The sequence below is a fragment of the Alosa pseudoharengus genome, unplaced genomic scaffold, assembly GCF_046254945.1.
Source record: "Alosa pseudoharengus isolate Yale_2024_CS ecotype anadromous, Long Island Sound unplaced genomic scaffold, YU_APseudo_1.1 YU_APseudo_1.1_scf_2, whole genome shotgun sequence".
NCBI lineage: Eukaryota > Metazoa > Chordata > Actinopteri > Clupeiformes > Clupeidae > Alosa > Alosa pseudoharengus.
Genome location: NW_027468663.1, coordinates 14,803,026 through 14,815,764, shown reverse-complemented (window position 1 = coordinate 14,815,764; position 12,739 = coordinate 14,803,026). Strand labels below are relative to the sequence as shown.

General features: G+C 39.9%; 1 protein-coding gene across 1 annotated transcript; it reads right to left on the bottom strand.

Annotated features, from left to right (window-relative positions):
* Positions 1-1,347: 1,347 nt before the first annotated feature.
* LOC143135069 (SLAM family member 9-like) lies at positions 1,348-11,631 on the bottom strand. Its single transcript, XM_076295796.1, has 7 exons — positions 11,557-11,631; positions 9,146-9,258; positions 6,366-6,677; positions 4,967-5,230; positions 2,083-2,208; positions 1,902-1,930; positions 1,348-1,775 (listed from the first exon to the last, which is right to left on the bottom strand). Exons 2-7 carry the CDS (start codon positions 9,252-9,254, stop codon positions 1,647-1,649), a joined length of 969 nt encoding a protein of 322 aa, XP_076151911.1. The 5' UTR covers positions 9,255-9,258; positions 11,557-11,631; the 3' UTR covers positions 1,348-1,646.
* Positions 11,632-12,739: the final 1,108 nt, after the last annotated feature.

Here is a 12,739-nt window from a genome sequence, read left to right as displayed (position 1 = left end):
TGCAGGGAGAAGCCTAATATCAAGGATGATGAAATCTGCAAAACTCTCCTTAACAGGCATTAACAATCAACCTCATCAGTCTGACTGGAGCAGAGCTGTTGCAGATGCTGCAGATTCCAGACACTCAGATGATCATATAGATGCTTCGGAGCGGTGTAGCGTGGCATGGCAGCGGCAACCCAAAAAACAAGAATCCGAGACAGACAGCGAGCTCCTGATTCTGGATGACGTCAGCTGCCAGCCCCTTGCTGGATTGTCTGAAAAACACAGAACACACACACAGGACACAGACCAGCAAGCAGACACAAATAATACACAGAACAACCTACAGGGTCGTAACACAAGGTATACCAATAGGCCATTACCTGTAGGCAGCAGATGAAGCCCATTTCATGTGCATACAACATGAATCTTTCCCTTTTTGCTTAGAGAGAGAGAGAGAGGAAGAGAGAGAGAGAGAGAGAGAGAGAGAGAGCTATAAAACCATAAGTGAAATCAGCAGAGGAGGAAATGACAGAAGCCTGTAACCTGTGCGCCGCTTTGAGTACAAAAGCGAGGCCACTTCTTTGTGGTCTCTCGTCTCTGGTAACACATGGGGGATTCTGGTCTCTTGTGCATTTAGAAGTAAAACAGGAGGAAACTGAGCTGTGACCGCAGAACACAGTCTTCACAGCACATTTTCCCCAGCACTGCAGCATGGTTAGCTGGCCCCAAGGACTGCACAAAGTAAGACCAGGCCTGCTGAGCAAATTCATCAAGGGTTTAGTGGAAGACGAGGTGTGTTAAAAAGTGTGTGTGAATATCCGTGAAATTCATCCGCACACCTGATTAAAAGAGCATTTTTTATCACACAAAAAGAACACCTCTGAAACAGTCATTTTGAACAGAGAAAGAAGACTATTACAAGATATACTCTCCCAGAAATTAAGACTTCCATATTTATACGTATTCGAGATATTAAATACTGTATGTGGCAACTTGTTTTGAAATAGTCACGTAATGGGCACATTGAATGGGGAATAGTGCCTTTACAATATCTCCTTAATGGAATAGATGGACATTGTTGGTTTGACTCTTTCCTGGCGTAACTCAAGGTGACTGCTAAAGTACTAGAACCTGCCTGGGTTCCCGAAACCTTAACGCTGTTCGCGAGTTATACCTTAAGCTCTACCTTAAGGTTTTGATTTTCCCCCAAAATGTTCATAGCTATGTATACCTTCTGTAAGTCATACATTCATGAGGCTGGTCTGGGCTAGTGTCTGGTCTATTCAAAAATGGGTCCAAAATTATTTCTACACATTGGGCAATGTGGGTTTTCTCTGATATCAAATTATCAAACAGAAACAGTTTATTGTTCGTTTTTTTATTGTTGGCTCACACCTCATTGCCTGTACTGCCCACTCATATAATAGTTGGCATAACATAATGCAGAGAATACTTTTATGCACACATATTTGTACATTAAACTTACAACTCAATATGAGATAAACAAACACATTATATACATTTTGTTTTTCAGTTAGTTCATTCATCTACAATATAATACAACTGTTCTCAATGGCACATTTTAAAATATGTTTTTTTAAAAGCAGGAGGGCCTGCTAAGGTCTACAGGAAAAACACTGCCAGCAGGGGGCAGACTTAGCTTACAGCCTTAAAAGAGAATAAAATCCCTCATCCTGGGGGGGTTGCTTGAATAAAACATGCTGGGAGGGGGAGGATGCAGAGCTGTGGGTGAGGATCTGAGCTTCTGCTTGATTCGGTGGATGAGCAACCTGTAAACAGAGATTCAGAAAAGGCAACTACTTGTAAGATATTTTTCATCCAACATTTTTAATTAAAAAAAATATATATTTTATATTTTTTCACAAATAATATACATATGAAAAACAAATACCTACCTCAGAATAGTAATCTGTTGCATTTCCACCTAAAAAAAATGAACAAAAGTAGTTAGACTCAAACATAGATTGTGGTTGTAATGAGAAGTAAGGGGCTTATTCCCTATTGGTTACCAGGGGACTTTGCCCAGTGTTTGATTTCCAAACATGGTGAATGACAATGACACCTAAACTATGGTACCTTTATTTCTCCGTGTCCGTAACATCAAGAGAGCAAAAGCAGTAAAAACCGTAAGGCCCGCAGAGCAGCTGATGCCAATCAAGCACCATGATGACATTTCAGTTTCTGAGGAGGCCTTCTTTTGTCCTGCAATACAATAGCTTCTGTCATTGTGTATATAAATAATAAATAAATAAATATTATTTATTTCATACAAACAATAACACTTATTAGTTGTTGTAGTCGTACTAACAGTAACATAATTTTTACATCATCAATCATTGATCATGAATACATATTATTTTTTTGCCATGGGCATCACATATTCTTTTTTCTTTTCAATTCCAATATTTAAGTGATGAACTCTCAACATAGTTATGCATACTTTATGAATACTGAAGAACAGAATGGCCCTTTCCGAAACTAGTTACTTCGCCCTCTCCCTAACCGCACTCACGGCTCCCACACACAGCTGCGTGCATCGCGTTGCTGGAGACGCATCCCATTCACTTTAAATGGGCTCACGTGATCCGTTGCCGAACTGAATTGTGGGTCCGTCGCGTCGCGTTTCTCCCGTCGCTCGCGTTGAGGAGTTCAGCTGTTGCTGCACCGACAGACGGCACCGGCCAATCAAGCCAATCTACGGACGGCACCAACCAATCACATTACGGTTTTACTTCAAGTCATTTGCATAGCTACCGTCGGGAACACCCACTGGCATGCGTTGACGGAACGCAGCTGTGTGTGGGAGCCGTCACACTCACACGGAGAGTCCATCATATTAAGGGCCATCCGAAACCAATTACTGATAAGTGGTAGTTTGTTATAAACCCTCCAACTCAGAGTGAACACCGTTGGTGACTTGTCGCGGTTGTGCGTCAATTAATACTGCACGTCATGGAGAATGCATCATATAACTGTGAGTTCCATGTGAGTACACCTGTAAACAAATTCATGGTTACATCATAACCTGTTTCCGCTAGGGAGAGTGCATTTTGTACCAAACCTGAGTGTGGTATCATACCCTACGCAGTATGTGCTAATCAAGGGAACTTGATTTAGCTATGAGGGTGATTCCCACCCGAGTGCACTCCGTAACTGATTTCGGAACTAATTTCGGAAATGCCCAATGAGTCATTCAAAACTGTGACCGCTTTAGGGCCCTATCATGGTAGTCTAAAGCGCATGGTCACTAGCGAGAAGTCTAAAGAAATTTGTCCAGTGCACATTGGGTGTGTTTTAGTTATGAAACGTTATCAAACGCCCAGCGTTTGGCGCAAGAAGGTGGGCCTTATGTTTCTTAATCAGTCATGGGTGTGTTTTGGGCATAGCATCCTTTAAACCATGACCAATCTTTCTCAAACAATGAGAAGGACATCTGTCATTCCCTTTAACAGCAAGCAGTGCAACTTCAAACAGCGCATGGGTATTTTGATGGTCACCGGGGCATTTGAAGGAACCTGCTTGCATGCGAGACCTACTTTATGGAACATGTATTCCACTTGCTTTACTAAAACCTACAAGAGTATAGCCTACACGCATTTGCACTCGTCTATTATTTGAACTCATTGGACTCTGCAGCCAGGCTTCTCACCCATATCAGACGATCAGCACACATCACCCCCATTCTCCATCAACTCCACTGGCTACCAGATCAAATACAAAATACTACTACTCACCTTCAAAGCCCTTCACAACCTTGTTCCCCCCTACTGTACATCCGCGACCTCCTGACCCTTACACTCCTTCCCGCTCACTCAGATCCTCTGACCAAAATGTCTTGGTTATCCCCTGCTCCAGACTCTCCACCCTGGGTGGCAGGTCCTTTAGTGCCTTGGCCCCCAAACTCTGGAACTCCCTCCCCCAACCTCTTTGTGACTGTCCTTCTCTTCCTTTCTTCAAAGCACATCTCAGACCTTTTTGTTTAATGATCACTTCTCCACACCCAACACATAGCTCCATACAGATCACTTGTCTTTGTTGTATTGCTTTGCTTGTTTGTTGTTGTTTCCTTGCCTTCCTACTATGTAAAGTGACCTTGGGTTTGAGAAAGGCGCTATATAAAATAAACGTATTATTATTTTATTATTATTGGCAAACTGAAACTAACTTCACCATGGTCTCATAGTCAACGCAAAAACAGTTATACACAGTAACTTTCACTATTGATTGACAATAGGTTACCATCGAAAACATAGCCTGAAAAAAGCAACACTTACCCCAATAATGTTTGAATGACTATAAATGTAATATAATGAATAAAAAAAACACCCTAAGGACATTTATCCTGCAGAGGAGTTGCATGCTTACATCTTGTGACAGTGCGTCTTCAGCTGTGCTTAATAGGTTAATCACTTAACCATCATTATCAATTTGCTAATAATGGTGAATAGCTACTCATTGTAAGATGTATTTTGTAATATCTTTATTATAATTATGTTTCCCATTGTGATCGTGTAATTTGTAATGTTTTGCATGGATGTGCGCTGGTGCGCGTTCCTGTGGATGAGAGAAGCAGGGTGCGTTGTGCACCTGCCCATATCACTGACACTGTTGATAATGCGCTCTTAAAATAACCTATAAACAACTCGCCACGGATTTCTGACCAGGTTTCCCTTGGTCAGTAGCGCAATGCGTTTTAGGTAGTGTACAATATCGATTTCTAGAAAATGCGCCAGAGCCCTTATTAGGTCATTAATTGCCACACCCCTTGGTGCGTTGCTCAATAAAATAGTCTATGACAGGAACTTTGCGTCGGGATAATAATCTGCTTTTCACCAGGTTTTGCGTCGCAAAAATAGGGCCCCTTAGTGATTCTTTATACCTGTAGACATACTTTATTCTAATCTATGAAAAGCATGTTTTTTTCTTCCGTTATATTATTTGTTAAGGTTATTTTTCTTACCTATGTAAAAAGGGCAGACTTCTCCCATTTCTAACACAGCCTCACTCCAGCTAACTTGGTTGCTGTAGTTACAAAGAATGTTGTCATCTCTAACTATGACTATCAGTTTGTGGTCAGTGAATGCTCCTCCCTCGTGCATGCAGGTGCTGCCGTTGCAGATGAGGGTCACAGAGAGGTCACGACCACTGCAGGTCAGGGTGACATTACAGGAGTCACTGCTGGACCAGTTAGAGTCTACCATCAGGTTTGGGGTTGAGACTGGTTCTGATGAAAAAACACACACACACACACACACACACACACACACACACACACACACACACACACAGGTAACATCAAACCATGATACATGGTTATGGTTATGGGATTTGGCAGACGCCTTTGTCCAAAGCGAATCACACAGTAGTTTTAATTTCAATGTAAGTAACACAATTCATTTCCTGTGTGTGCTTATCAGATTACCAAAATTATAAAAGAAACTTCTCACAATAAGTATTTTTAAAATATTTTGTTTCCTTTTTGTTTCTGCTGGAAAAAATGTTACATTACATAGAACATTTCAGGTGTTGCACAGCAATTTAGTACTTGCCCACTTTCATTTTAAATGAAGTTCTGTTGTGATAATTAAACTGACTAGTTCCGGATTGATATGAAAGTGGTGTATTAGAAGCACAAAATCTGTTGTAAATGATGCCGATCATACATTTATCGAGGCAGACCTCTGAATGCTGGGAAGGTCCATTCAAGTCAATGGAACTTTATGCTGCATTTTGAGAAGCCATATAATGAGGTCGAACAGCACCAGAGTATAGTTTCCAGTAGTATTGTGTAAGCTAGCCTCAGGGTTCCCACTCTAAGTCAGATGTAAAATTTCATGACTTTTCCCTAACGACAAACCTGAATGTCCATGACCTAATATAGAATGACTCACACAATTTATCGACCAAACATTTCAGAGTATCTGCTTAGCGTTCAAGAATCTTTGACTTTTTTTTAGTGTGGGAGATAAATAAATTGGCATTGAATAAACAAAGTTGGACTAACCACAACCACTCAAGCGAGCAGTAAAGCTAATTACCTGATATACACCAATTCTGTGTGGACATATATTTGCATTAATGCATTTTTGCAAGTATAAGGCAAGTTTAAACTGCTAAAACAAAATCCCCTGATATTCCATGACTTTGCCCCATTAATGAAAAAATTCCTTGACTTTCCATGTCTGGAACAGATTTCATCACATTTCCATGACGTTCCAGAAATTCTATGACCCCTGGGAACCCTGTAGCCTTGTATGCAAAGATACTGAATTTTATATAAAAAAAATAAATGCTAGTGATGTTGGTGTGAGTTTTAACTTGACAGGAATAAAGAAAGTTGGAAAACTTTGCAAACGCACCTTGGATGGAGAGTGAGTATTCAGTAACCAAGATCTTATCTTCAGTACCAATCTCTCCTCTGTAGAGCCCACTGTCATTTTTCTGAAGGTTTTTCAATTTCATAGAGAAGTTTCTAGAATCAAACTCCAAGGTGCCATTAGGCCTATAGTCTGGAAGTAGAAATAGTCTCTCTGTTACAGGATAAAATCTGACAAATGGTTTGTGGAAAATCCAGTGTACAAAATCTATATTCTCTCTCCTAAGTTGCTCATGACCCTGGATGTCCAGTTTCACATTATGTCCTTCAAGCAGATACAAATCTTCTTTTGCTTCTGTGGAAAAAAAATGAACAATAAATCTGAATTAGTACTTACATGGGAAAGAAAAATCCAACAACAACCCACAATATGACACGAGTTGGAGTAGTGTTGGTAAAGGATATCGCCATGGCTGTACTTTAGCCGTAGGTAATTACAGCCGTGGCAACATCCTTTACCAACTTCATGATCATGAGATCATCCATTACCAACTAATTTAGTTTTAATTTGATTTAGTGTTCACTGGATTTTGACAAATAAGTAAGTGATGGTGCCAACTTCTGCCATCTTAGGAATATCTAGGCTGGATTTCTACAATTTGTTACATGGTGAAGCCATATCACTTTCTTTTTGAAATTACAAATGTTTCAAACAGCTAAAAGCCGACTTGAACAATGACTAGAACAAAGAAATGACAGTACATTACTTCTGTTCTCTTTCAGCTGAATTGGCTACCAGTGAAATACAGAATAGATTTTAATGTTTTACATTTTGTTTTTGAAACCTTCAATTACAGTTAGCTTCACAAAGGGGAGACTTGGGACAATTGGAACACAGACACATTCTCAGGTCCTGTCAATCATTGTGACGCCCCTCTGCGCCCCCTACTGCCGTTTTCCGTGGTGGCCACACAGGCAGGTTGCTGGCTTGCAGTGGGGAGACTAATTAAGGGAGACTGGCCTCACCTGGCGCAGTGGGGAGACTAATTAAGGGAGATTGGCCTCACCTGGCGCAGTGGGGAGACTAATTTAGGGAGATTGGCCTCACCTGGTGCCAGTGTAGGCCTATATATCAGTGCCATTTTTAACACACTGCACTGCAAACCACTTCTACTCACTTATATATGACCAACACACATCCATGCACTTAATTTTCACCCCTATAGACATCATCGTTCATTCTAGCTCACTTTAAATAAATATGATTTATTTATAATTGGAATTTGTTGTCAGCCTTTTTTGTGTTGTGCCATGAGCTGGGCGTAACAAATATACTGTGATGAAACTCACAGACCATGTGTAATGATATTGCAAAACTATATTCAGAGTGGCATAAAAGTTGTCCAGAGGTTATTGGCCGAAGCTAGTTTCTGAGGTAAAAGCAAAACTTTTTACCTATTCACAAGATTTTGACTACACTATTGAGATTTGATCACATTTGATTTTGAACATTAAGATCACTGATTTCCGCTGATTTTTGTTTTCAGTTGCTTCTTATATGCGAACATTATCTGTTCAAATATTACACCTGGTCGTCTGAAGATGATTGTAATATGCATTGCACAGATGTTCCTTGGACTGTGGGCAGCCGTGGCCTACTGGTTAGCGCTTGGACTTGTAACTGGAGTTGCCGGTTCGAACCCTGACCAGTAGGCACGGCTGAAGTGCCCTTGAGCAAGGGACCTAACCCCTTTAACCTTTCACTAATTCACAGATTGGGATAAATGCAGAGACCAAATTTCCCTCACGAGATCAAAAGAGTATATATACTATATACATGTCACTTAGAAATGTCCTTGTTTTCATCATTGATGTTGTAAAAGAAATGGCTGATCTTTGATGGAATATCTAGATTGATCAGCAACCATTCATCCAATGTTCCAAAGGCACAATTTGTTTACTAATCTGATATCATTTTAAAAGGCTAACTGAGAAAACATTGGAGAAGCCTTTAGCAATTATGTAAGCACATACATAAAATCTTGTCCCACTATTGATAGTTTTGATTCTGTTTAGTTTAAGTTTGTGCATGTGGAGCAGTGGCTGCATTGCCACGTGATAATTTCTCAGCCCGAGTTGTAAATCCCAAACTTTCAATTTTATGCAGCTTTGGATAAAAATACATTTTATTTTTTATGTGAAAAAGAATGTGTACCGGTATTTACGTTTTAAAGATCTTTTATTTTATTTGATCTTAATTAATTTATGTATTTTATATAGCTTCTCTTAATTTATTTGTTTAGATTTTTTCCTACATTTACTTTTCATTTTTATAATATATAATTATACACATGATTTATTGGTCTTCCTCATTTATTTCTTAACAGCTTTGACTTTGGATTTAATCATCTTATTAATTTTGTATTTTCCTTTCTTTATTTCTGTCATGTATAAATGCTTTATCTATTTGCCTTGACTGTAAAGCACTCCAGTAAACTCACATCTGTTGTTTTTAAATGTGCTAAAAGTGTTTGTTTTTAAAAGTGACTAATTTACCACAAAGAAATGCACCAGTTTGACTTTCTCTGCAATAATCTCACACATGTTGAAGTCGTGCTTGAATTCATTAGAACATTTAAAAACAGAACTCACTAACTCTAATCCTGATATTCCTAGAGGAAAAAATTAATTATACTGTAGATTCATCCCTTTATTTTTGATTTCACTCCTTTCTGCTTCATAGGGGAAAAACAATTGCTCAGGTAATCATATAGTAAATTAGTAGTGGCCAGGAAGTTTTTAATATTATGATGTTCCTCTTACCTGTGTAGAAGACACAGGCCAGCAGAAACAGTTTACGAAGAGAGAAGTCCATCTGACGAGGTTGCAATAGAAGGCTTTGTGATGGAGGGCTCTTCATTTGGCTCAACATGAAGCTGCAAAAGAAGTAATAAGTGACCAAAGGAAATGTGTAACTCGCGTGCAGTAGGCAGTCAAGGCGATTACCCTGTCTCGCTTACAGATAGCCTAAAAGGTCATATGCTTATTTTTGTGGTGACACCTGAAACATCAAACCCACGCTAAGCACCCCTATGCACATGATCGAGTGATGCTCACGTGAAACAACAATGTGCTAAACTATATGCAAACATAAACCTGACCACACATACTACCTTGCGTAAGAAACAAAAGGAAATGCAAGCCTGTCTGTGCTGATATGTGGGTATTTCCTGTCAGTGTGGTTAAGCATTTTTAGAACGTTCACTAAAAATAGGTCATAAAGAACATGTATTTTGTAATGTAATCTGAAAATTTTACTCAAGGTAAATAATATATTCTGAATATTTTGGATTACATCATCATTGTACTATATTTATTTTAGCTGTGGATGGAAGAGTTATGTCAGGCTATGTGATGTTGTTGTAAGACCCACAGACAACGCCAACAACAAACCACCACCCTGCGTCTCAGGCTAGGCCTATGTTGTGAAACATTATCGTTGTTTGTGTCAAAGGACCTATAACAGCCATGTTTTGTCTGCTAAAATGAATACTGCCCAAATAATTACAAATACCTTCGCGCTCATATTGACAATAAACTGGACTTTAAATAGCAATTTAGAAAGTCATCTCTTCAAGTGGTCAGTGAATTGTATTCTGAATGCCACATTTAATTGCAAGTGTATTTTTCCAGTTATTCATGTTTTGTATTGTAAATACATAACCCCATGTATTACTTCCCAATATTGCATAAAGGCCTACAATCAACATAAATAAATGTTAAGATTAAAACTAGTTATGTAGGCCTATAACAAAAAGTGTCCTGCATAATGTAGCGTGGTCTATTAATGCAGTAAGGGATTCATGCCTTTTTATTGATTAATAGGCTAAATGTCTTACCTCTATCTCTGTGGAAACTTGCACAAACAATATTGGAAGCACAAAATAACACACCCCACCTCGACCTTCTTTACACCACAAGCAGCCCACGCATAGCCCACCACTCTTTTTTCTGTAGGGTAATGACCTAACACAGTTGGTCCTATATAGCCTAGGCTATAGACCAACAACACAACTGAATTATTAAAGAAAATACTGTAAATGATAATAATATACATTTGACTCTGACATATTCACGGGGTCCCACTCGAAATCAAATGTAAAGATCCATGACTTTTTCTTAACTTTCCCTGACTTGCTGGTTGCATTCTACAGTCTTTTGGACTTTTATTTGAGTGGGAAATAGGGCTACTGTAACTAATCAATTAAGCAAGCAGTAATTGGAAAAATAATAACCAAATAAACACAAATGCTGTGAGGAAATATCTTTTGTATTAATGTATTTTGGCAAGTACATTTAAACTACAAAACCCAGTGATATTCCCTAGCTTTCCATGTCTGAAATAGATAGCCTAAATTCTATAATTTTCCAGAAATGACCCATGGGAACGTAAATTCCACGGATAAAATAAATACTAGAGAAGAAAATTAGCTGAGAGCAGCCATTTTCAAAAAAGGCCAACCTGGATTTCAAGTTAAACCCCGCCTATCATACCTGTGCAAGTGTAGGCTACTTATTTCACACAAACACACTGGCATTTGTGGGCGTTTGGGCGGTAACTGGGTATGCCATGCTGTTGGAGGTGCAAGCAATTACTGTAATCGCCATTGATATCACATAGAAAGGAGCTCGTGACCCCTTTTTCTCCAACCAGCGAAATTTGGTTTCTCCTTGGAAAATGGTGCTATAGTTGCTAGTTAGGCATTGGAGGCGGAGGCAGAACATGTCAACACCAAAGGCATTAATGTCAATGGCAGCCTTTGACAATCTAATTTAGCCTATTATTTTCCAAAGGATAACTACTAGCACTCATCCTATGTACTTGCGCTCCTGTGGCAAAAACGCTGCTTGTTGTCACACTTAAGCGCAGATTTGAGTTCGCATTAAACAGAGTAGGCTATCCACTTTCATAGGAACAGAATGGAAACACACCAGGTTTTAAACGTGTTGGTCTAGGGTTCTATAATTCGGACTGCAAGGCATTTCGCGACCCCTCTAAGAACCAATGAGAAGTGCTAGACGGCTCTCATTCATCCATTCATTCGCGAGAGAAGCATTTGGTAGGCAACAGTAGTAGCCTACTACAAATGGTGTCACAAAGGTGTGTAAGGCGTTTCGATAATTCAGATTTTTTGTTAACGTAGGCCTATTAGTAAAAAAAAAAAAATACTCACTAAATGGAGAAGTAAGTAGCAGGGTAGTCAGCCAGGCTCAACGAATCCAGAATGAATTCAAATGTCGCGCGTTGACTCTGGTAGCCTACTGGATCGATCCATCCCATAGGAGTGGTTGGTTCACGCAAGTTTGAGGACCAACCAGCTTGTGACTTTCGCTTTCCATTAAGAGACACACATGAACAGCTGTACACAGTGGCTCTTGCATTCCAAACCTTGTAAATTGCTGGAAAACATTTTCTCCAATGCAGAAAGTATTACGTATATTTTACTTACAGATAGTAAATCATGTGCTGTGATATGATCTCACTCTGGTGGATCCATTTGGACCTTTTTTTATATTTAGTTGAATCACAACTAAAGGGAGTGTAAGGGCCAAAAGGGTGATCACCATTACTGTAAAATCTAAATGACGAGCTGAAATGGCTGAAAGGGCACCGGTCCCCTGTTGTTAAAGTAGTATAGTATAGTATAGTATAGTATAGTATAGTATAGTATAGTATAGTATTCTCCAGTATGGGATGGAAAATCTCTCCCTTTGCCTGAGGCAGGTCCCAGTGTAGCAGCAGGCGCCAGGGCTTGCTCCACTATCTACGCGAACCAGGCTTTCCCTGGCCTCTTCGGAGCGATTAGATTCTGAGTGTGCCTCCCCTCTCTCACACTTGGAATGAGATCTGGGGTAACGTGTACATTCATGCATCCGTCCTCAGAAGCACAGTCAGAACCAATAACACAGCTGATTATTGCATGTTTTCTTGCAAGACAAATAGATAAATGTGGCTCCCAAATACCACTCCCAAATCATTCTGACAATAGGAGATCCACCCCTCGGTTCAGACACCCTCCATAACACCCCCTCCATAACAGCCCCTCCATAACACCCCCTCCATAACACCCCCTCCATAACAGCCCCTCTATAACACCCCCTCCATAACAGCCCCTCCATAACACCCCCTCCATAACAGCACCTCCATAACAGCAGGGACATGGCCACTTGGCCAGGTTATGCAGGCTCCGGGAACGGGTGCCACCCTGCCGGTTTATGTATAACACCACCATGGTGTTGTCCGTGCACACCAACACATGCGTACCTCTCAGATATGACAGGAAATGTCTTAAAGCAAGAGGCACTACAGCTCTAGAAAGTTTAATGTGAAACAGATTCTGGGCTGATGACCACACT

Excerpts from the sequence above, each read along its gene's own strand:
- LOC143135069 (XM_076295796.1), bottom strand. The coding sequence starts at position 9,254 with ATGTTGAGCCAAATGAAGAGCCCTCCATCACAAAGCCTTCTATTGCAA. Across the intron at positions 6,678-9,145 it reads GGCCTGTGTCTTCTACACAG|AAGCAAAAGAAGATTTGTAT; the intron begins GTAAGAGGAACA and ends TTTTTTCCACAG. Across the intron at positions 5,231-6,365 it reads ATACTCACTCTCCATCCAAG|AACCAGTCTCAACCCCAAAC; the intron begins GTGCGTTTGCAA and ends TTTTTTCATCAG.